This window comes from Mytilus edulis, chromosome 3 (assembly GCF_963676685.1).
Source record: "Mytilus edulis chromosome 3, xbMytEdul2.2, whole genome shotgun sequence".
Classification (NCBI taxonomy): Eukaryota; Metazoa; Mollusca; class Bivalvia; order Mytilida; family Mytilidae; genus Mytilus; species Mytilus edulis.
In genome coordinates, this window is record NC_092346.1 from 45068540 (window position 1) to 45094033 (window position 25494).

Here is a 25494-nt window from a genome sequence, read left to right on the forward strand (position 1 = left end):
TACGGGTACAAGACGACTTTTTTGGCAAGATATATACTGAACGCACTAACGTAGTATATATAAAGTGTATTAAGTTCCTATAGTCTAGATCTAAAATCCCATGCTTACCTTATATATTTGACTTTTCGCTTTGAAGATATTTATATGGGAAGTAAACATCTGATCCATATCAGTAATTTGATCCTACACAAGCGACACTGATTACAAATCTGTCTTAAAGTAGTATGTTGCTTTACATGCCGACACTAAGACGGAAAGGTAGTATTCATTTTCAGAAACTATGTTTAGTTAAAACATATTTATTTATAGTGGATTAGGAAACAAGTTATTTCAACTTATATTTATCCCTTTCCACTTTGCGGGTGCGAGTGCTGCCTTGTAGCGGCATTAGCCTGTTTTTTTTTCGAAATCTACAAGGATGTATTTTACGTGCAAGGGATAATGCTCTCTCTTAACATGGGTCAGCCATTTACCGTACACTTCCTAAGGACTATCATCATTCCTAAAGACCATACTCGCAAATGATGCAATTTTCTCTCCGGAACGGTAATAGAACTAGGAACCTTTGTGTGATTAGTCCGATGCGCTAACCACTACACCACGTCTTTCTGAACTATGTTACTCTTTATCGAAATCTATAATGATGTCTTTTTCGTGCAACATATTGCTCACGTATAACTATTTATCGTTCCCTTCCGACGGACTATCATCGTTTCTCAAGATCTTACTCGCAATACTCGCAAATGGCAAGAGCCGAAAATTCAGTCGCTACAATTTTCTCCCCGGAACGGGAATCGAACCAGGAACTTCTGTGTTCTTAGTCTGATGCCTTAACCACTACATCACGTCTCTTTAAACTATGTTGCTACTGTGTGTACCCTACTGAACATTATGATTTGACAAAAAATGAATCAGGTATAGAAATATAACATAATTTTACATACAGGTAAAAATGAATTTTCAATTTTTTTCTAATATTATGTATTCATTGCATGATAAAATGTGACACGTCGTTAGTTAGTTATTGTTTTTAAATAAAAATATTATATATTCGTTCACATTAAGATTTAAAAAAAATCATATTTAGTAAAGATATTGGTCAGCATCTCTTTCGGAATCAATAATCAATCTTTTCTGCACTGTTTTCAGAAAAAAGGAGCTGATCTATTCAAATATACATAAGTAAGGAGCGATTGAGCAGGGAGATATAGGCTAGGGAAGGAAGATCAAACTCAATATCAGGACAAATATTCTATGATTGTTGTATTCATGACATGATAATTTCCTGGAAGTTCTTGAATCTGCGCTAAAACTCACATTATTTCAGCTAATTATGTACTCAAAAACTTCCTACACTTGAGTTTCTAAATAGCCTGTGTTGCTCACATGCAACTTCAACAATTCCCTTTTTTTTGTAAAAATCCTCATGAAAGGGCATTCATTCTATAAAAACAATTTCAGATATATCACATATAAAAATATGTGTAGATCTTGTCTTGTGGATAATCAATGCATTCACAAATCAATTATGTCTATTATTTTGAATAGGTCAAATAAGTAAAAAAAATGTGTGGGAAAAAAAGGGGGGTATTCGTCATTAAAATGCATTTACGCAAACAAGGAGTGAACTGACTATTTCTGTCATGCTGTAGATCTTGACTTGTTGATAATTTTTGCTGTTCAAAGTTCCTTTCCTTCTATTATAATTTTAAGATACAAACGAGAGAAGCATTCATTTTAATGTCATATAACTCAACATGTGGGTGTCATCAGTCTAGTAGCCTAGTGATTTGGAAGTGACATGAAAGAAAAACGCATATAATTTTTAGTGTCACTTGCAGTGACAAAACTTGGGTAATCGTTTGAAGTTCAGGAAATGTCTCACTGATATATAACATTTATTTTCTTTCCAGGTTTGGGTATAGATCTTTCAATTTACCGGTAAATCAACTCTGCAAAATAATGCCTTTACCAAAATATTGGTCTGAAGCTTCAGTGTATAGACGTTATTTATTGAAATTCATATCTGATGGATTAAAATTGCTAGTTATATGATATATATAGATTCTTACATTGATACGAGTGGATTATCGGATTTATCAATTCTCAATTTTAAAGCGAGGCTCGGACTATATTACATAATTTAACTATTGAAATTGGATAAATCCGATAATCCACGAGAAACTATGTAAGAATCTGTTTCTCTAATGATTAGAAAATAAATTTTCTTTTTTTGTTAACCGAAAATCCCCTTCGAGTGTCTTTCACATTCCACGAAGTTGTCAATTTCATTAACACCTGTTAGCATATATTGATTCATTTAGTTAGCTAAAGGTGTTATGACCCTTAAAATCATCCAATGATTTTTTGAGATCACCGGCAACCACACATTGATTTTTTTTTATATACAATGGGTTCGGAAAGGGATAAATTTCCATAGAATTAGAGAAACGCATTTATCCTGTTAAACATAAACAAATTCGTATCAGAGTCGGCTAAGAGAATTATATTGTACTTCTGGGATTTCTGAAATAATACACGATGGTCTTGAAGGATAGATTCTGGATACTGGTGTTGTTTATCATCTTAATAACGTGTTATAGTATTCTTTTATTTGTCTTTATGAATATTCCTTTTACTGTTTTAAGAGATATTCATTTGACGCGACTCTGTATCTTATATATACATCCCGTCATTGGGTAATTGTTCTGTGATAATTTTTATATTCTTGTCTTTAATTTTTGCTAATGTGCTTTATCTATATGCCTTTTCGTGTTTCTTTGATACATATGTGTTTGTTTTTATAGTGATTAAGATTATTACACAATGTTGACTGCTGAATCCCTTTTTGTGATATTTTTAGTTTTTTACCTATTATTTCTGTTTGTGTTGTTCATACATCGTCAATATCGTGGAATTGTACGCGACAGTCATACAAGTGAGAGATTTAGCTTGCTATAAGATCAGGTTCAATCCACCATTTTCTACATGGAAAAAAATGCCTTAACCTAGTCAGGAATATGACAGTTGTTATATATTCGTCTGATGTGTTTGAGCTTTTTGATTAGGGACTTTCCGTTTCGAATTTTCCTCGGAGTTCATTATATATATGTGTGATTTTTACCTTTAGATACATAACTCGAAACATTTACAGCGGCAAATCATATTTTGTATTAGCATTGTAAAGTTCAATTTACAACGAGCTGTGAATGTCGGATTGTATGTGCAAGTCGAGGTATGCAGCATTATCGTGTTGTATTTATGGGATGTAAGTCGTGTTCAGGGACATGTCAGAGATGATCTACATATTTACGAAATGATTGATTTCTTTTGTTAAAAGTATATCGCTTTGAAGGATTATGATCAGATTATATATACAGCCACTGAAAAGGACTGGTTTATGGGGGAAAACGATACATAGCGTTAAATGTTATGCGGTAAAGAACCTCGGTACTTTCAGAGATAGTGCATTCGTCACATTATGTTTTACCTTGTCTGTTTAAAAAGCGCCGCTGGTATAACTTATCTGAATGGGTTCCTACAGGTTGTTTGGCCTTCTAAAAAAACTAGTTTCATCATATTATCAATAAATCGTTGTCATAGTTCCCTAACGAAAGCCATCTCAAAATGTGTCATATAGTTATAATTACATAATTGCTTGTTGGAAATATCAATACATGACATTACATTATATGCAAATGGCCACAGTAAAGAACCTCAGTACTTTCAGAGATAGCGGTGGATGGCTCACTTTATCTTTCCCCAGACTGTTGAAAAATGGCCGTTTGTATAACTTATCTAACTAAAACAAAACCAAAACCGGAGATACTATATTTTCCTGGGATTCCTAGGAACAAATCCAACTCAAAGAGCACACCACATATATATGTTACAGTGAATTTGTTTAATCAGAGATTATGTAGAATTCCTATTTTTTCAGGGAATATGTAGAATCACTAAAGTCATTAGTTATTATATATAATCCCTGAAAATGACCAGTGATGTTACATAATTACTGAACATTTTAATAATTATTCTACAAATTCCCTAATATGATTTCAGGGATTATCAATTATTTAAGGATCCTTTGTTTGATAATTTTATTTATAATAAACAAGTTTTCATTTTTTTCTTTCATATTCCTTGCCAGATGAAATAATTTTGCTTTTAAACACAGAGGATGATTTAAAAGATATAAACAACACAGGGTTTCGAGATACAGTTGAATTAATTATATTAACATTCTCTTTATAGAGATAACTTTACATGTATTGTTTGTTTCTTAAAAGCCAGCGACATATGGATATGCATGTTCTATTTGTAAATCCACAGAGCATAGAAAAACAGGCAGAACTAAAGATTGACAAATAGAACAAAAATTTAGAGGAAGCTGGCATTTGGTGTAATATTCTCATAGCAATTCAATAGAGTAAAAAAGGAAAGGGAAACCCAAAAAAACATAATGGCAATTGTTTTGTGCCTGGCCACAAAACATGATATCTTGCTGAAACCAGTTTGGGGTTGTTAATCCCCCCCCCCCCTTTTAGGGAGGAGGGGGTACCTTCAGATGTTAATACTGAACACTTTAGTTCTCTTAGGGATGTCGTAAAACCTGATTGGATATGTGAAGGAAAATGTTTTCTAAAGTGGGTATATTGTTGTAAAAACAGATGTGAAGCATATCATTTTAATATATTGTGTCTAAAATTTTAAAAATTTGGGTTATCATTTTGATATATTGTGCTTAACATTTTACTATTAATGTTTATAATGATGTTTTATTGTGATTTTATAGAATCAATTATTTGACTTTTATTCATTTTCTTTATAAATAAAACTATTTCTTCATTTCAGTTATTATGTATAATACCTGACCGTTTTTTTTAGTGATTATACATAATCCCTGAAAATTTTAGTGATTATATAGAATCTCTAAACTAGCAAGTGATTTTACATAATCCCTGTAAATTTCAGTGATTCTACATAATTAATGATTATACAAATTCACTGTAACATATATATGATTTTGTTTAATTGTGTGATTGCAATTTTGTCATAGTTAGGGTACATAATTTGTTGTTAGTTAATCAAGTTATCTTTGTCAAACGCTCTTTCTGACAAACGACAAAATTATTTTACTCGGGTAGTGGTATCAACCATATGTGGGTTCTTAAAACTTCTATAGAACTTCTGGATAAATATAAAACTCTCTCTGTTTCTGTAGTTAGTTCTAACATACCTTTTGATTTTTTAACCCTGTATACTACCATTCCCAATGTGAAATTATAATTTTTTTGAAAATACTTTGAACGACAAAATTCTTCCTATGTGACGTTTAAATTTTCTAACGTCAAACACGCGAAGCAATGAATATGGTTTTTAAATTTGATAGAGGCTTTTGTGCTTTTTTGTTAAATATTTGTGTGTTTTTAGATTGTGACACGATGATGACTGCTATACCAATATTTTGACTACTTTACCTATTATTATGTTTTGTTCACGCATCGTTATAAATATAACGGAATTTGATGCGACTGTCATACAAGTGAGAGGTTTAGCGCTATAAGACCAGTTTCAATCCACCATTTTCTACATTTGAAAATGCCTGTACCAAATCAGAAATATGACAGTTGTTGTTCATTCGTTTGATGTGTTTTATCATTTGATTTTGACATTTGATTAGGGACTTTCCGTTTTGAAATTTCCCCGGAGTTCAGTATTTTTGTGATTTTACTTTTTTCTGTTTACAATAAAACTACATGCAAACTTTCGATCATCATATCATTTGCATAACACTGCTCTTAGGCGAGTGACTTATTTTAAAAAGACGCTTAGTTAACGACTTTAATGCACCCACCTAACACACGGCTGTATTATATATCATCCGAAAGCTAATAATCTGTACTTTCTGTTTTGCCCGGTCGTAAAAAAATCGTACGGTGCATTTTCTGTTAAATCAAGGTCAAAGTTCATGAATAAACATTCCAATTTTTGCGATTACTAAACAAAAAGCCCTTTTTCTAATTCTTGTACCATAAAATTTTCCAAAAGATTATATGGACTTTATATTACATGATACATCATTTCCAAATCAAACAAAAAATAATAGGTTAGATGCGCAATATTTCCCGAAAATTGAAATTCATCACAAATCCTCAAAAGTTAAAAAATAGTTCCAAAAGCAAAAAATATATCTTAGGGGATCAATATTTGTATTCTAAAAAAATAGATAAATGTATATGTTTTAGGTCAAGAAATATTTGTTTTGTAATTTTAAGATGCAATTATTAATTATTGTTCATAGAACAGCCTTCTATTGAAGTGTTTGCAGTTGCCCAAAAATCTGCCATCTGCATATAGCGATCATTTTGTCATTATATGTTAAGATAGCACATAGCTAATTGTCAATATCAGGGAGGAGAATGATTTTCCATAATAAAAGAAGGGATACTTAAAGTTCGAAAAGAAAATATACGAGCTAATTGAGGTAAAAATATGTTTTTTTACGAAGTAAAACTTTTTGTAATCATGTTTAAATGCAATCATGACTTTGCGACTAAATCGTAGGTAACATTGAAACACGTAACTTTGTTTAGAAACACTTGGTTGTCTAAAAGCGGTATGTTAACGAACTAAATATAATGCTGCTGCTTCTTATTTAGTTTAAAATAGTGTTAGACATATTAAATGTGTTTAGACGTTTAATCTTTTTTAATTATTTGAATAAAAGATGCTTTGAGTATTCTCAACATAAGCTTTTATAATACAAATGCAGGTCATTGTGTATGTAAAAGAGGGACGAAAGATACCACAGGGACAGTCAAACTCATAAATCGAAAATAAACTGACAACGCCATGGCTAAAAATGAAAAAGACCAACTGACAAACAATAGTACACATGACACAACATAGAAAACTAAAGAATAGGCAAAACACGAACCACAAAAACACTATAAGCAGTTGTGAAATAAAAAATGAAAAAGTCGAATACCCTTCCTGACCTCATAAGATCATTCGTTGTTTTATGCAGTGATCGTTTTCATGCTGTGGTGTGTTTTGTGGACTGTTGTTCTTCTCTTGGACTTTAATTTTATTTTGTTCATGCATGGTTTTAATTAAGTTTATTTGATTCATGGTTAGAGATGTTGATTGGTATTTTTTACTTTAAAGGCGTTAGCTTGCAGTAATGAAAATCGGCAAAAAGATTGCCTAAAAGTAAAGTGAAAAAGATTAACTCAATAAGATAAACATCCGCGAAAATAACTTAATATGCTCACGGTGATATATATATAGAACCAAATCGTTATCATGTTACATTTAACTACAATGATCTTCAATTTTTAAAACATTTACTACTTTTAAAGAGTGATGAAATCTATCAAAGGGACAACAAACTTATAATTGAAAACGAACTGACAAAGCCGGGCAAAATACGAACAAGAAAAGCAACAGCATACAAAACACACCATATAAAACTACAGTTTGAGTAACACAAACCCCCCCCCCCCCCCAAAAAAAAAATATTTGAGGTGAACTCAGGGGCTCCCAAAGGGTGTAAAGATCATGTTCCATATGTGAGACACGTCTTGTGGCTCATGTAATTCCTAACTCGGTGCCAAGCCTTTTTCGGTAGATGACATTCAAGGCAGAGATGACGGTATTTTGGTTACGTCGATTGGAACTTATCAGTCGTCATCTAGCGAAAGAGATATTTCATAATTGTCAAGCAACTCGTAGTGGCGTCCATGACGTTTTCAAAAGGATGATTTCAACTTTGCATTTAAACTCTGGTTTAAAACCATGTTCAAACCACCATTTTTCTTCAAATGTCAGACATATGGCAGTTGGTATCGAATAATCTGTTTCTTTGTATGTTGGCGTTTGTTTTTGTAGCAGTTCAGTGTTTCTGTTATTCCGTTGTGTTCCTCTTATAGTTGATGCGATTTCCTAGGTTTTGGTTTGTGACCCGGATTTGTTTCAGTTAATAGTAAATCGATTGATGACTAATAAATAGCGGCATACTATCGTTGCCTTTATTTGATATCTTCAATGTAAACAGTTACGCACTATCACGAAAATCGTGATAGTAAATTTAATATTGTATCAACTTCAGTGGAGATATATACTCTACAAGAAGATGCCGCGAAATCGCGATACAATTGGGCAAGTGTTTATATAAAGAGTTTTATCTAGTTTCGCGGGCAGTACGTCGACTGAGCATGCAAAGACAAATTTAGGAAATACAAAACCCTACATTTTAACGTCATATCATAAATATTTCCGACTCGTTATTGTTTCAGAGGAGTTGAGGCTCAATGAAATCGATCTCCTCCTTTAGCAGTATATATATGCATGTGTTGCTATAATGCTGCTACATAGAAATGAAGAGTTTATAATTGGGTAGTAAGGAGTGTTTTATGGGTTGATTATGCTCATCTCTTTTGTCGTAAAACTTGTTCTCAACTAACTCTCATCGTCAATTTCAAGATACGTGATAGAGTAAACTATATCTGTTGAGTCTTTTATTTTCAATTTCAATGGAAAATACGAGTCCAACATTGTCACAAATTTGGCACTATTCAGTTAGATGACATTATCTATATAGTGGAAAGGGAAGTTTCAAGATAATGATAGCTTCTTTTCAGTCGGCATCAGAAGCTCTTGCATGAAGTCATCCTCGTATGAAAAATTAACTAGTTATTCAAGCTATTCAGGAAGTCTAGTTGTAACTAGAATCTTTGCTTTTTAATTGATTTTTTTTCTTCAAAATTGTTGTTATTTAATGAGTTAATGCATTTAAACAATGAACAACGCAATTTAAGCAATCAAGAAGTCAAGTTTTATAATGTGTTTACTGTTGGGTTTTTTTAAGTCTTTAAAATTTTAATTTTCATCGATTTTTTTATATTTATTTTTGTCTTAATTTTCAATTTCTTTTAAATGGTTCACATTAAATAAATAAAAGGTCTTTTCACTACATCAATATTTATAATGAAGCTACAAATCAAACAAGTAGAAAAGTCGAAATATGTTGGAGTTTTTTCAGTCTGGTAGGTATAATGCAGATTGCAATCTCTTAGTTTCGCCCCCTTTATTTCAAGCAATAATATGATTCGCGCACATATTTTTTTAACTTAAATTTTTCAGATTCTTAAGAATTTGTTTATAAAATCTTATATTGACTACATACAATGCTTAGATAGGAAGAAATGCTTAAAAGCTGTTCTTTCACAGATGGCGGTATTTTGGGCAACTGTATGAGTTGTTATGATTTGCTGTTCGATTAGAAGTAAGCATAATTTTAGGAAATTTATGATGTCAAAAACTTCTTTGATATTTATTTCAGGGTTTTACTTAGTTTTGAGTGATAAGCAGTTGCATCAAAAAGAAAAAAATGGGTTTTTACACATTTTGTTAACTTTTACTCGAATTTCAGGAAACCTGTGCTGTCTATCAAGAACACGCTTTAAATATTTAAAAATGCATTTGATTAATGACTGTTAATCTCTCTGCAAAAAGTTTAAATTGTTTGCATATATGAATTTAGTATATAAAAGCCATATTATGCAATCAAGCTGAAATCTTAGAAAATATGCACTTATTTGTCCTTGACCTTTGATCTTGATTTGACGGAAATTGCACCGTACGATTTTTTTACGACCGGGTAAAACAAATAGTACAGATGTGTAGCTTTCAAATGATATATAGTCTAGCCGTGTGTTAGGTAGGTGCATTAAAAATTTAATTTTATGGTTAAAGTCACTCGCCTATCTTTTGTTATCATTTTTGTTTTAAAAACAAATATGTATATTTTTATTTTCAATTTGGTGCAATTTTTCTGTTAGGTCATAAAAAAAATTACATTTTTTAGATTTTTACTTTTTACTTTGCTATATTGCAATATATCTCTATTGCCACATGAATCTAATGGTACGTCTTTAAGTTTGTTAGACTGGAATACAAGCTATTTGACACTCTTTTACGTCCAGGAAATTGTTAGCATTCCCACCGCAGCCACCATAGGCAAACATCTCACACGTGTTCGTTTTTGCTCGGAACGAATATCGCGGGAAATATCCCTTACACATCCCTGGAACCGTCGGCAGCATGCAGTCTGAAAGTAATAGAAAATAATTATTAATCAATTTGACTATTTCTTTACAAGAAGGCAAACAACTATTGCATTTGAATCCAAATAGGCCATATATATCAACACGCAGACATGATATTCCGCAGACAATGGAACAATTGTAATATTTAGAATATCGATTAAGTTTGACTATTTTTTAAGTGGTTAAAATTGTCTAAAGTTCACAGTTGTATTATTGTTTACAAGCAAGTAAATTTTATAGTTTTCCTACCATCCACTTCAAAATAAGTCTTGGTGTAAAGTTAATAGGCATGCTCCTTAATCAAATTGTCATTTATGCTGTTATTGTTAGTAAATAATATTGTTTCTAAGGGTTCACAATGTTTTCTACGGGCAAGGTTTAGTATCACGTCTTCGAGAATATGGTTTGTGGTATTGGATTGTTTCCGAAATTCTAGATTGTTTGAGCGGCTTCAGAGTGCTAAATACGCTATCAAATACCATTACACCCTTAAATATGTATGTTAACATTCGTGAGAACATAGTTTTACTTTGCACCATACTTTTAAATCTTATCTTATAAATTTTGTTGTGTTGCCATCTTTCAAAAGTCGAATATGCTTTGTCTATATACCTTTTTGTGTTTCTTACTGTATTATTGTATTATGTGGCTCTGTACTTCCCGTCATTGTGATTGTGCCTTGTTTAATGTTTGTTTACATTTTTGTTTGTTTTTGTAGTCATGAAGATGATAACACATTGTTGACTGGTGTACCCCTATTTTTGACATTTTATCTTTTCTTACTGTTTGGTTTGTTCAAACACCGTTGTCATTTTAATAGAATTTTAGGCGACTGTCATTCGAGCTTTTCATTTTGCCCATTTGATTATGGACTTTCTTTTGAATTTTCCTCTGAGTTCAGTATTTTTATTTTATAAATCTTTTACCTGTATAATTATAAGCCATCTGTAAAAGTCTTATAAAATTCTTGTTATTTTTTAATAGGTCAATGATAAAGCTATGAAAAATCAAGAGAGAATATTTTCCCGCCAAAATTTCAATGGCTATTATCTCGAAAACAAGCACATTGACCTATCTATTTTTTTTGCATTTTTTGTTCCTTTATTAATCCTCTATTAATATATACTAGTGTTATGAAAAGCTTGTTATTTTGAAACTGAGTAGCGAACTTCCTTAATTGTTTTTAAAATATAAATAAGTTGATATGTGATAATTTAGATCTCTGACAAATTAATAGAGCCCGTGCACACTAAATGTTTACTTTGTGAAACGTTCGTCAGATTGTTAGTGTTTACCAAATTTCTAATTTCATAGTTTCTTGGCGGACGAAACATTATTCTGGGCAAACATAATTTCAACAAAGAGGTACGCATGATATTTTACTTATTCAATGAAATTATGCACCCAAATGAAAACGAAAAATTAACAATTTAATTCCACCAAAACATTTCGGCACCAACTTGATATATATAGATTTACCATTATGATGAGGGTCTTTGGTGGCAACTGGTGTCGTTGATCCGTACACTAATGTTACCATTGTCACACAGAAAATACAAATGGCAATAAACAAAGTTTTCATCTTGTAATCTGGAAGTTATGAAACATATATTTATTAAATAATCATTAATGATGTAGATTCAAACTCAAAAACTCCGGCATAGGTGAGGTGATAAATGATCAATTCAATTCAGAAACAATGAGAAAAATATTCTTTCCTTTGTTCAAATCATAACACAAAATTGAAGTTTGACTTCAGAATGAATTGATTATGTTACTATATTACTAGGAATCAGTTTACTGAAGAGACATGTATTGTCGAAATGCGCATCTGGTGCATAAAAATTGGTACCGTTAATTTTATTACTAAATGAGGACGTTTGAACTAGGTGAAATGAACAAACTTATACATAAAGTGACTTTTCATTCTTACACATAAGTCCGTTTCTGACCATTGATTTGTAATGGTACGTTAGTAGTTTTTCGCAAAGGCAAATATATAAAAAGGTATGCAGTTTGCTGAAGGTGAAGCAAGTAGCGAATTGCTTTGTATATCGACCTTAACCCCGGGTACGTCCTAACTAAACATTACATGCCTACCTTTTAATTTGTACCTTTCTCCGTGGTAAGATCTATATGGGAAGTCAACACCTGATCATATCAGTAATTAATCTAATATAAACGACCTTGTGTACGACTCTACGATCAAGATTTTACGTCCACATGTCTCTCTGTTGTACGATAAAGAATAAAGAATAAACCGTAAACGATAAAATATTTTTGTTATAAGTTATCCCCATCAATAAACGGGAAAAAATGGACAAAAATGTTAGTAAAGCTATTGGTGAGCGGCGATGTTACCCTAAAATTCATTTCATCAACAGATGTGTCACTTATCTGTTAATTAAGTCAAACATCTAGATGCATAGGAAGTACGTACGACAGTTATGTGCATTACAGCTTCAATGCGGAGTTCCGAGTTCAGTTTCAAAATTATTACTGCGTTACAAACCATGCACAATGATAAGTCATATAGATGAGGATAAAATCGGATATTTAAAACCAGAGTACGCCAAGCCTGTTCGGCTGTATCTTCTTCCCAAAAAATACACACGGTTGACAACACTGATAGTCCCATTGTATTCGTAAACGGCCACCCGACTGAAAAAATTCTCGGAATTCGTAGACTTTCATTTAAGATTTTATGTAGAAAATCTTTCTCCTCACTTTTAAAACACTACAGATTTCCTTCGTAAAATGGAATCCTTTACCCCTCTTTCTCTGTAAATTCTTCTTGTCACTTTAGAGGCCATGCACCTCATTGTATACCAACATACATCATGATGACATAATACAATCGTATAAGGAAATATTGGACCCGCGCAACACTTTAGAATATCAATACCTTTCTCCCCAAACATTGTACAAAACGTATCCCGTACAGTCAAACTCTGGGAGTAAAGCGGATTAGCTCCTCTAAACGGCTTATGAAGTTCGCGAATTTCTTTACCAAACGAGTTTATAAGAAATAGGACCTATAGATATGGGTTTTGCGCTAATAACAATAAACGCCCGTAATGATCTATTGCATTACAAACAGAAGAGCGCATCAAAATAGTCCCGTTTGTTTTAGCATACAATCCCGCCTTTACTAACCATGCACGATTGGTCCGTGCCAACTTGGTAAATGATTACCAAGCATTCAAAACTATACAAGATCTTTCCCAAACCCCCTGTCTTAGCTTATCGGAGACCAGCAAGTCTGAAAGACTTACTGGTGAGAGCTGATGTCTCCTCTTACAAAAGCTGTTCAACTGCAGGACGGTGCAAGTCGTGTGCTAACAGAAGATGTCTGACTTGCCAACACAACTGAATACTCAAAAATGTACTTGCCAATCCACTGGGTCTGTATACACTATATTTTGCAATGTAACTTGCAAAACCCAGAATGTTATATACTTTCTTCAGTGTCGTTGTGGCATGCAGTATGCGACAGAATAGACATTCAACAGACGCATGAATGGTCTACGAAGTGACGACACCTGCAAGCCCGACCTTCCCGTAAGTCGTCATTTGACATCACCTGGGTACTTCCAAGCTGATCTCAAAAACCATACCATCACTTTCATAGACAAACGATAGTTTGTCAAGGGCCGACAGACTTGCTTGTAAAAGGTTTTGGATAAGAAAGCTAAGGACAGTTTCCCAAGAGGGCATGAATGAAAAAAACATAGAATGAGTCACTCATTTTCCCTACCATCACTTGTTTCAAGTAACTCGGGCTCCTCCTAAACTTCAATATTGCATTACCTTTTACAACTCATAAAATGAGGGATGTACAAGTACGCAGTCACGTTAAATTTTGTAACCTTAGTGAAAATTTATTATTATTTTTTTAATAATCATCAAGCTGCTATTTATTTGGGATGTTTAAATGCGCAGCCTCTGTTGTCATTAATCTACCGTTGTCGAAATATTATACCAGCTAAGATCGGCCGGTGCTGTTTATTGGCAATCGTTGTTGTAATATCTTAACTGTCGTCACCTTTAAAATTTTAGAGTCGTACCAGTTCACATCGCACATTACTATTCTTATTTGAAGCATTAATCTGCAGTCTCTGTTATAAATAGTTATATAACCTACATCTTTTGAAAAAAAACTATGTGTTCGGTTTTAACTGTTTTATTGTATCAATTTCAAGATTTAATCAAAATAGATTGATATGATTCATACTGATGAAGGATATTATTTATTCTACATCATAATCATACTGATGAAGGATATCTGTTATCCGAAATATTTAACAAATGTTCATGATTTTATTATTTTTTGTGGTGTTGTACCCTTTAAGACTTGTTAATTCAAGTAACTTTCGCACACTAAGCTTTTTAGACTTGGCAATTCAAAAAGCACAATTAAGTAACTTTTGTATATTAAGCTAACTGTATGCGTTGCAAATAAAAAGATAATGTCTGGTGTTAAATTCTAAGAATATTCATCCACTTGAATTGTATTTACTGTAGCTCCACTTGTCATTTGAAATATACTAATGCCTCTGGCCTTTGTTAGTCTTGTATTATTTTAGTTTTAGTTTCTTGTGTACAATTTGGAAATTAGTATGGCGTTCATTATCACTGGACTAGTATATATTTGTTTAGGGGCCAGCTGAAGGACGACTCCGGGTGCGGGAATTTCTCGCTACATTGAAGACCTGTTGGTGACCCTCTGCTGTTGTTTTTTATTTGGTCGGGTTGTTGTCTCTTTGACACATTCCCCATTTCCATTCTCAATTTTAATGGTATTCCATCCACTGATAGAGATTTGTTTAAAAACTTATCTGCACATTTTGATAAATTAAGGATTGAAACGTACTAAATTTTATCAATGTAATACCTCAAGGAATAGAAACAAGTATGTGATTAAAAAGTTTGACAATTATATACATGTACCCTATTCTAAAGAACAAAATGATTATATTTCTAGTCTAGTAACAAATAATGAATAAAAAACCCAACTACATATGTTTATTCACTCCAATAAACATAATTTAAAGCAAAAAAAAAAACCAACAACATATGTTAAATCACTCCAATAAACACAATTTAACGAAAGAAAAAATGCACACCCTTGAAAACATTGTATGCATTAAAGAACCATTATTCGTCGATACAGTTTAAATTTTGTTGATTGATTCAGACTTGTGTGCGTATATCTTTAGCATAATGCTCATCATTGATTTGCCCTGGACTAGAACCAGTACCTTTTGGGTGTGCATAATTTACTTTCTCACAAGTGCCTCCTTGCACATAATATAAGTAAGTTTGTGTTCGCTGTTGTAAATTCTGTATTAAATTGTCTTCAGATATAAGAAGATATAAGAAGATGTGTTATGAATGCAAGTGAGACAACTCTCAATCCAAGTCACAATTTATAAAAGTACTAAAGTCAACCATTATAGGTCAAAGTACGGTCTTCAACACGAAGCCTTGGCTCACACCAAAGAGCAACAATGGTTTAATATAAAGATTTATATGTTATTTTATTAAAAAATTAAAAAGAACCATGACGTACTTTGTTCTTACAACTTCATGTAGATAGGCGGAGCCGTTGGACTATGGTTTAATCTGATTTTTTTTTTATGTTAAACCATGATTGAAACTCCGCCTCTTTGTTACGCCTGATTGACAGTTTAAGTGAATGCACGAGGACAAGGATTTCGTTTGTTTTACAATAGAATTTTCTAAAGATTTTTTTTATGACTTAAAAGAGCCGGAATATTTTGTTCTAAAAATTCCTAGACCCCGAAAAAATCAAATGGTATGTGCCTTAGAGGAGCCCGAGTCGTTTAATTCAGAAAAATAACTTTTTGTCATGTCTGATGTGCCGTATTCCCAAATGGATCGATTTTCTCGTGCGCGAGCTAAGCAGTGGGCTAAAACGACACTCCTGTTTTTTTAACAGTTAAGGTTTATGTACCCTTCTGTAGCCATTTTTGTACGAACTTTTCAAACTTCAATTGTATCAAAACTACAGATATAATGAATAATAGAGATAGGCCATTTTGTACATATTCCAAGGGGAAACTTGATGCAAAGCATTATTTTTTACTGTTCCATTGCATTTAATAGAAAAAGAGGACTTTGTGGCAAATAAATCAAGATTTTTATAGAAAATCCACTGATAAAAACCCAAAAAGGGAATATACAGCCTGGAACTGGTTCGAGAAAGAAAGATACCATGTTTTGTGGCAAGGCGATATCCTTTTTCAGACTTTTTTTTTTAACAATTGCCATTTTTCGGGTAGGGAGTTTCCTTTCCTTTCTTACCCTGTGGAATTGATATGAGAATATTACACCAAATGCAAGCTTCCTCTAAAATTTTGTTCTATTTGTCAATCCTAGTTCTGGCGGTGTTTTTTTTATACATTTAGATGCCTAAGTTCTCACAGTTTGAATTTCTTGTTTATTTGGACAAAAACCACAATCTTCTTCACCATTTGCTTTACATGTATCATAAATAACATGATTCGTGGATTTACAAATAGATTATGAATATCCTTTTGACGCTGGCTTTTAACAAACAAACAATACATGTCTACATTGTATCTCTATAAAGGGAATGTTGATATTATTAATTTTAAAGTCTTCAACTTTATCTCGAAACCCTGTGTTGGTTATATCTTATAGATCATCTGTGTTTAAAAGCAAAATTATTTCATCTGGCAAGGAATTTGAAAGAAAAAAATTATAAATTTGTCTATATTAATTATTTTTTTTATCAAATAAAGGATCAATAGATTATTCATAATCCCTGAAATCATATTAGGGAATTTGTAAAATAATGATTAAATGTTTAAGTGATTATGTAAAATCACTGGTCATTTTCAGGGATTATATATAATTACTAATGATTTTAGTGATTCGACATATTTCCTGAAAAATCAGGGATTCTACATAATCCCTGATTATACAAATTCACTGTAACATATATACACCTCGCCAAAAGTTAAGCAACACCTAAATGTTTTTGCTTCTAATTTTTATTTTAAAACTAAATTTGATACTGCTTTGTTTTCATATTTTTCGTAAACCTATTTTTATTCGACAGGTAAGAATTCAGGTATAAATTTTCCTAGGTACCTTAAAAAACAGGTTTTATAAAGCTACATACAAGTTTTTTCCTTGCAAGTTTCATGCAATGAAATGTAACTGTTAACCGCAGACTACATTGTGCCAATTTATGTGCCCGTATACCAGTCAGAAGACCACTGATAACTCGTAGGCATCCTCACGCTCGACATAAGTGGTCATTTGGTCACCGCAATAGCACTTTGAGACAGTGGCGTCAAGTCCATTGGTCTGACGAGAGAATATTTCTCCAACATCATATTGATGAGCGCATGCGCGTATGCCGTCCTCATTATACAGCATACAGGGAACGGCACATTCTTGGAACTACAGCGTTAGGTGGTAGGTGTTGTACAATTTGGTCATGCTTTTTATTCGACTGCAAAATTGACCTTTATGTTCTGAATAGGACACGACGGGTTACAATATCGCGATAACATCATCCGGGATATCATTGTGTCACATTTTAGTTGACTGTCACAATCTTGCAACTAGACCAATATTCATTGATGATTATGCTAAACCACGCAGAGCACGCATTGTGTCAGCTTATTTACGTCAGGGCTGAGGATGTATCTGACTCTATTTCTTGGCCACCCATGTCACCGGATATGAATCTCATTGAGCATGTCTGAGATGATATTGGTCGAAAAATCAGCAACAGGGTTCCAGGTATTAATTTAAGAATTAACAGTAATTACGAGCACCCTCGATTGAAGAATTGCAAATAATTCCAGTTAGAACAATACGACTCTTAGAGCATTAGACGACGTGTGGATGAACTTTTCCGGAAGCGTGAATGATACGCTCGCTACTGATCAAACTTGCACTTCAATGCATTCACAAATTGTCACTCTCAAGTTTTGAAAAGAATTTTGTGTATAATACTGTGCAAAGCAAATTTTTCAAAAACTTCAGTATAAATGGAAACTTTATCTTGTATTTAATGAATGGCTATTATTTATTTTGAATTTTTGGAACCAAAAAATTAATTTTTGACTTTTCACATTGAATAATCCGTGAAGCGGATTATGTTAAAAATTAATTTTATGGTTCCATAAATTCAAAATAAATTATTGCCATTCATTATAAATAAATTTCTATCAAAAATAAGTCTCAAAAAACTTTTTTTATTATTTATATTAACAATAACAACCTCAGTACATTCATGTTGGCGTATGAATACACAACGTCAGAGTGGGCGTGTCGCCATAAAGATTGACAACATTGAAAATAAAGGTAATATTTTTAACCAATCAGAAGACAGTAAATACACCAAATTTATTTATTTCATTTTGCCATTTTACAATCATTTGCCCAATATGAAATAGCAAAAAAGTCAATCGTGAAAACAGTCCTAATTTTCACTTTTCTATTAATATTCTATATGTTATCTAACAAAAACACAAATTCAGTTCATTGTATCGATATTTCGATTAGTTATGAATTCAGTAAAAAACGATTCTGGAAAATTATCAGGTGTTGCTTAACTTTTGGCGAGGTGTATACAATACACAAGTTACATGAGTGACTGATAAGGAGTGATCAGGTGATGGCACAGACACTCTTATAAAGTTACATAGGGCCCGATATAGGGGTGGGATTCCGAGACGAGTGCCCCTATATACCTTTATGTAAAGGTATATAGGGGGGAATTATGCGAGCCGACGAGTGCCTGTGGGTAATGGTCAGTGATCAGATTCACTCACATTTGACGAGAAATTAGCGCCGCGGACATCCTGGCTAACTTTTTAATAGTGCTGTACGTGATCAAAAGATATATGTAATGTAACAGAAATAATTCAAAGGATTCAACCCAGCGATATTGGACATAATTATTTGGACCTTTTCCTAGCTTCTCCTAAGGCGTTCCAATTAAAAAAATAAAATAGCCTTGCCAGACGTCATAATTATTTGGACCAGGCAATGCTCGGACTACAGATATCACATAATAAATTTATAAAAAAAAAAAAGGAACTTTAATGAAAATTGGCAACGGAGATTCCCTTATCAAATGACGAAATCAAAATCCCAAACACATCAAACGAATTGAGAAGGCGTCCCAGAAATTTTTTTTAAAATAGCCTTGCCAGACGTCATAATTATTTGACCAGGCAATGCTCGGACTACACTGAGATATCAAATAATACATTCATAAAAAAAGGAACTTCAATGAACATTGGCAACGGAGATTTCCTTATCAAATGACGAAATCAAAATCCCAAACACATCAAACGAATGGAAAACAATACTTGTTGATAACATTTTCGAAATTGGTAATATGCAGCTACTTCCCCTTAAATCGTATCTCAAGCATATTCTTAAAATTTGATGATATGATTTGTTTTTGTGTATAAACTAACTATCTAACATCGTTACATTAATTAATAAACTTTAAAACAAAAATATATAAATTGATTATTTAATTTTGTTTGCATTTATGCAAATACAAATTTGATATATTACCGTATTTTTAATAATAATTGTATCTTTTCATAATAAAATTGTACTCATTTACAGATCGGACGAACTGACGGACGGATGGGTAGAACGTTAAATTCACGTGATACCCCCGCTCGCATTATCATAAATGATAAATTTGTGAAGGCCTTAATGCTAGGCTAAGAACTAAATATTCAAAACATTAATACTCCTTAAAAAATCACTCACCTCCTAAAAAAATGTCAATGAACTGTTGCCATAATGTAAACCAGGTGCTCCGCAGGGCGCAGCTCTATACGACCCCAGTGGTTGAACCCTGAACAGTTGGGACAAATTTGGTCACAATATTCAAACTTGATTCTATCTGAATTTGGATTATGATCAAATTTTTGACATACCATAGGTTTTTGTCACAAAATTAATGTGGTCAAAGATCTAACAAATCTATTGCACAGTATTTGGACCAGGCAATGCTCGGACTACAGATGATAAAATAATACATTAATAAAAAAAAGGAACTTCAATGGACATTGGCAACGGAGATTTCTTTATCAAATGACGAAATCAAAATCCCAAACACATCAAACGAATGGAAAACAACACTTGTTAACATTTTCGAAATTAGTAATATGCAGTTACTTCCCCTTAAATCGTATCTCAAGCATATTCTTAAAATTTGATGATATGATTTGTTTTTGTGTATAAACTAACTATCTAACATCGTTACATTAATTAATGAACTTTAAAACAAAAATATTTAAATTAATTATTTAATTTTGTTTGCATTTATGCAAATACAAATTTGATATATTACCGTATTTTTAATAATAATTGTATCTTTACATAATACAATTGTACCCATATACCCTTTGGACGAACGTACGGACGGATGGGTAGAACGTTAAATTCACGTGATACCCCCGCTCGCATTATCATAAATGATAAATTTGTGAAGGCCTTAATGCAAGGCTAAGAACTAAATATTCAAAATAATAGTAACCCTCAAACTCCTTAAAGTATGTCAATGAACTGTTGTCATCATGTAAACCAGGTGCTCCGCAGGGCGCAGCTTTATACGACCCCAGTGGTTGAACCCTGAACAGTTGGGACAAATTTGGTCAAAATATTCAAGCTTGATTCTATCTGAATTTGGATTATGATCAAATTTTTGACATAACATAGGTTTTTGTCACAAAATTAATGTGGTCAAAGATCTAACAAATCTATTGCACAGTATTTGGACCAGGCAATGCTCGGACTACAGATATAAAATAATACATTAATTAAAAAAAAGGAACTTCAATGGACATTGGCAACGGAGATTTCTTTATCAAATGACGAAATCAAAATCCCAAACACATCAAACGAATGGAAAACAACACTAAGTCTTGTTGATAACATTTTCGAAATTAGTAATATGCAGTTACTTCCCCTTAAATCGTATCTCAAGCATATTTTTAAAATTTGATGATATGATTTGTTTTTGTGTATAAACTAACTATCTAACATCGTTAAATTAATTAATGAACTTTAAAACAAAAATATTTAAATTAATTATTTAATTTTGTTTGGATTTATGCAAATACAAATTTGATATATTACCGTATTTTTAATAATAATTGTATCTTTTCATAATACAATTGTTCCCAATTACACATTGGACGAACGTACGGACGGATGGGTAGAACGTTAAATTCACGTGATACCCCCGCTCGCATTATCATAAATGATAAATTTGTGAAGGCCTTAATGCAAGGCTAAGAACTAAATATTCAAAATAATAGTAACCCTTAAACTCCTAAAAGTATGTCAATGAACTGTTGTCATCATGTAAACCAGGTGCTCCGCAGGGCGCAGCTTTATACGACCCCAGTGGTTGAACCCTGAACAGTTGGGACAAATTTGGTCAAAATATTCAAGCTTGATTCTATCTGAATTTGGATTATGATCAAATTTTTGACATAACATAGGTTTTTGTCACAAAATTAATGTGGTCAAAGATCTAACAAATCTATTGCACAGTATTTGGACCAGGCAATGCTCGGACTACAGATATAAAAAAAAAACATTAATAAAACTAGAGGCTCTAAAGAGCCTGTGTCGCTCAACCTTGGTCTATGTGAACATCAAACAAAGGAAGCAGATGGATTCATGACAAAATTGTGTTTTGGTGATGGTGATGTGTTTGTACATCTTACTTTACTAAACAGTCTTGCTTCTTACAATTAACTCTATTTATAATGAACTTGGCCCAGTAGTTTCATTGGAAAATGTTAATAAAAATTAACAATTTTTTTGAAAATTGTTAAAAAATTACTATAAAGGACAATAACTCCTTAGGGGGTCAATTGACCATTTCGGTCATGTTGACTTATTTGTAAATTTTACTTTGCTGAAGATTATTGCTGTTTACAGTTTATCTTTATCTATAATAATATTCAAGATAATAACCAAAAACAGCAAAATTTCCTTAAAATTACCAATTCAGGGGCAGCAACTCAACAACAGGTTGTCCGATTCATCTGAAAATTTCAAGGGAGATAGATCTTGACCTGATAAACAATTTTACCCCATTTCAGATTTGCTCGAAATGCTTTGGTTTTTGAGTATTAAGCCAAAAATTGCATTTTACGAAGATTTTTGTAAAAGATTACTAAGATTTACGAAAAATGGTTAAAAATTGACTATAAAGGGCAATAACTCTTTAAGGGGTCAACTGACCATTTTGGTCCTGTTTACTTATGTGTAAATCTTACTTTGCTGAACATTATTTTTTTTTTTTTTTTTTTTTTTTTTTTTTTTTTTTTTTTTTTTAAATTTGATCATACTTTATTGATAGTTTGACATTTGTTAGTGGATACATCAAATACCGGTACCTTATCCTGGCCTCGTTAACCGTTAGTACCATATACAAAATGTAGTCAATTTGGTTAGTATTTGTTATTTTTTTAATTTTTTTTAACTGTAATATATACATTTATAAATCATTGTAAATTATAATATATCCAACTAAAACATTATCAACACAGAATGATCAATAAATCTGAATAGATAAAAAAAATAAAATATAAAGAATAAATAAATAAAAATCACAGAAATTTGGAATTTTGGAAAAAGGAAAAAAAAAAAAAAAAAAAAAAGTATATTTTACTTACAGCATTCATAATGTATCTTGCAGGATTTATTTATTATTTGGTTTTTGTCACAAAATTAATGTGGTCAAAGATCTAACAAATCTATTGCACAGTATTTGGACCAGGCAATGCTCGGACTACAGATATAAAAAAAAAACATTAATAAAACTAGAGGCTCTAAAGAGCCTGTGTCGCTCAACCTTGGTCTATGTGAACATCAAACAAAGGAAGCAGATAGATTCATGACAAAATTGTGTTTTGGTGATGGTGATGTGTTTGTACATCTTACTTTACTAAACAGTCTTGCTTCTTACAATTAACTCTATTTATAATGAACTTGGCCCAGTAGTTTCATTGGAAAATGTTAATAAAAATTAACAATTTTTTTGAAAATTGTTAAAAAATTACTATAAAGGACAATAACTCCTTAGGGGGTCAATTGACCATTTCGGTCATGTTGACTTATTTGTAAATTTTACTTTGCTGAAGATTATTGCTGTTTACAGTTTATCTTTATCTATAATAATATTCAAGATAATAACCAAAAACAGCAAAATTTCCTTAAAATTACCAATTCAGGGGCAGCAACTCAACAACAGGTTGTCCGATTCATCTGAAAATTTCAAGGGAGATAGATCTTGACCTGATAAACAATTTTACCCCATTTCAGATTTGCTCGAAATGCTTTGGTTTTTGAGTATTAAGCCAAAAATTGCATTTTACGAAGATTTTTGTAAAAGATTACTAAGATTTACGAAAAATGGTTAAAAATTGACTATAAAGGGCAATAACTCTTTAAGGGGTCAACTGACCATTTTGGTCCTGTTTACTTATGTGTAAATCTTACTTTGCTGAACATTATTTTTTTTTTTTTTTTTTTTTTTTTTTTTTTTTTTTAAATTTGATCATACTTTATTGATAGTTTGACATTTGTTAGTGGATACATCAAATACCGGTACCTTATCCTGGCCTCGTTAACCGTTAGTACCATATACAAAATGTAGTCAATTTGGTTAGTATTTGTTAGTTTTTTTATTTTTTTTAACTGTAATATATACATTTATAAATCATTGTAAATTATAATATATCCAACTAAAACATTATCAACACAGAATGATCAATAAATCTGAATAGATAAAAAAAATAAAATATAAAGAATAAATAAATAAAAATCACAGAAATTTGGAATTTTGGAAAAAGGAAAAAAAAAAAAAAAAAAAAAAAGTATATTTTACTTACAGCATTCATAATGTATCTTGCAGGATTTATTTATTCAAATATTTGCGTACAGGCAATAGTTTAGAGGAACATACATGTAGTTATAAACATCGACTAAAACATCAAGCATATATATATAAACCAACATATAACAGTATCAAATCATTAAACATAGGTGGTGATGTGGATAAGGAAAGAAATGTACATAAAAATAATTCCGGTACATGATGCACCATTTTTTTGATAATCAACCTAGTCTTCTAAAATTGGAAGCCAGGGGTCCCAGCAGATATTGGCCATATGAAAAGGTTTTCTTTTAAAAAATAAATTCTTTTCTAATGCCAAAGATTCTTTGAGGTAGTTTTTAAGTCCTATAAAATTTACCTTTTTTTCACATAGTTTGGTTCTGTAAATATAGAATTTTGTCAGGAGTATTATTAAGTTTTTTTTCATATTATTTCCGTTGTTACCTAAATTTCCAAATAAAATAATATCTATATTAAATGGTATCAATATTTGTGTTTGGTTATACATCCAATCACCAAGTTCAATCCATAAATCTGAAATTTTATGGCATGTCCAAAATATGTGCTCAGTATCTTCAATAGCTTCATTACAGAAAGTACATTTATCTGATTGTTTTATCTTAATTTTAAATAAAAATTCATTTGTGCCTATGATTCTGTGCACTATTCTGTACTGGAACCAATGAAGTTTAGAGCTTTTTGTGGTGTAGAAAGACATATTATGCACTTTTTTCCAATCAAAATTTTTTTTTAATCTTAGAGACCATTTATCTTCACAACTAGGCCTTGTACTACTTTTTTCTAAGAAAACATTATACATATCTTTTGACCCTTTATTTGACAAAAAAAATGTTCTAATATTATTTGGAAGAATTGGTCCATGAACTTTATTAAGATTTTCTATAGAGATATTATGTTTAAGAGAATTTTGATATGATTTTATTGCTGATATAACTCCATTATAAACTAGAAAGTTAGATTTAATTTCATAAATATTTTTGCATTGCTCAAACGACATTAATTTACCCTCATTATCTACCAGATCATTAATCAATAAAATACCGTTATCAGCCCAGTCTTTATAGAACACACTTCTGCTACCGATTTTAATATTTCCATTATTCCAAAGTGAATCTGTTAAAAATTCTTCTTCATTTTTTGGTTTAAGTTTATTTAGCATTTCTGTCCATGCTTTAAAAATCTCTTTCCAAAAGGGTTTTTTACATTTGTTTGGTGGGCCTAGAAATACTAGTTTTTCAATATCAATATTTTCTGTGCTTTCTATAAGCTTTTTGAGTTTTGTATTGTTTTTTAGCAACCGTCGGACCCACGTTAATTTTAACCCTTTTATATATTCTTCAATATCTAACATTTTCAGCCCCCCAAATTTATGTTCCAGACATAATATTTCTCTTTTAATCTTGTCAGGCTTGT

At 31.8% G+C, this 25494-nt stretch overlaps 1 protein-coding gene across 3 annotated transcripts; it reads right to left on the minus strand.

Moving 5' to 3' along the window:
- Nucleotides 1-9863: 9863 nt before the first annotated feature.
- Nucleotides 9864-19932, minus strand: LOC139516612 (kunitz-like toxin PcKuz3). Of its 3 annotated transcripts, none has more exons than XR_011662991.1 (3): nt 19911-19932; nt 11592-11702; nt 9864-10114 (listed from the first exon to the last, which is right to left on the minus strand). XR_011662991.1 is itself a non-coding variant. In XM_071306807.1 (3 exons), exons 1-3 carry the CDS (start codon nt 12065-12067, stop codon nt 9948-9950), a joined length of 300 nt encoding a protein of 99 aa, XP_071162908.1. In that variant the 5' UTR covers nt 12068-12082; the 3' UTR covers nt 9864-9947. The 3 variants fall into 3 exon arrangements, 1 of the variants encoding a protein (XP_071162908.1); XR_011662990.1 differs by lacking the exon at nt 19911-19932 and adding an exon at nt 12213-12358; XM_071306807.1 differs by lacking the exon at nt 19911-19932 and adding an exon at nt 12046-12082.
- Between the last annotated feature and the right edge of the window lie 5562 nt (nt 19933-25494).

Coding starts and splice junctions, on each gene's coding strand:
- LOC139516612 (XM_071306807.1), bottom strand. CDS start 12,067: ATGGTCAGAAACGGACTTATGT. Junction 11,703..12,045: donor GGTCAGAAACGGACTTATGT/GTAAGAATGAAA, acceptor CATAACTTCCAG/ATTACAAGATGAAAACTTTG. Junction 10,115..11,591: donor CAAAGACCCTCATCATAATG/GTAAATCTATAT, acceptor TATTACTTTCAG/ACTGCATGCTGCCGACGGTT.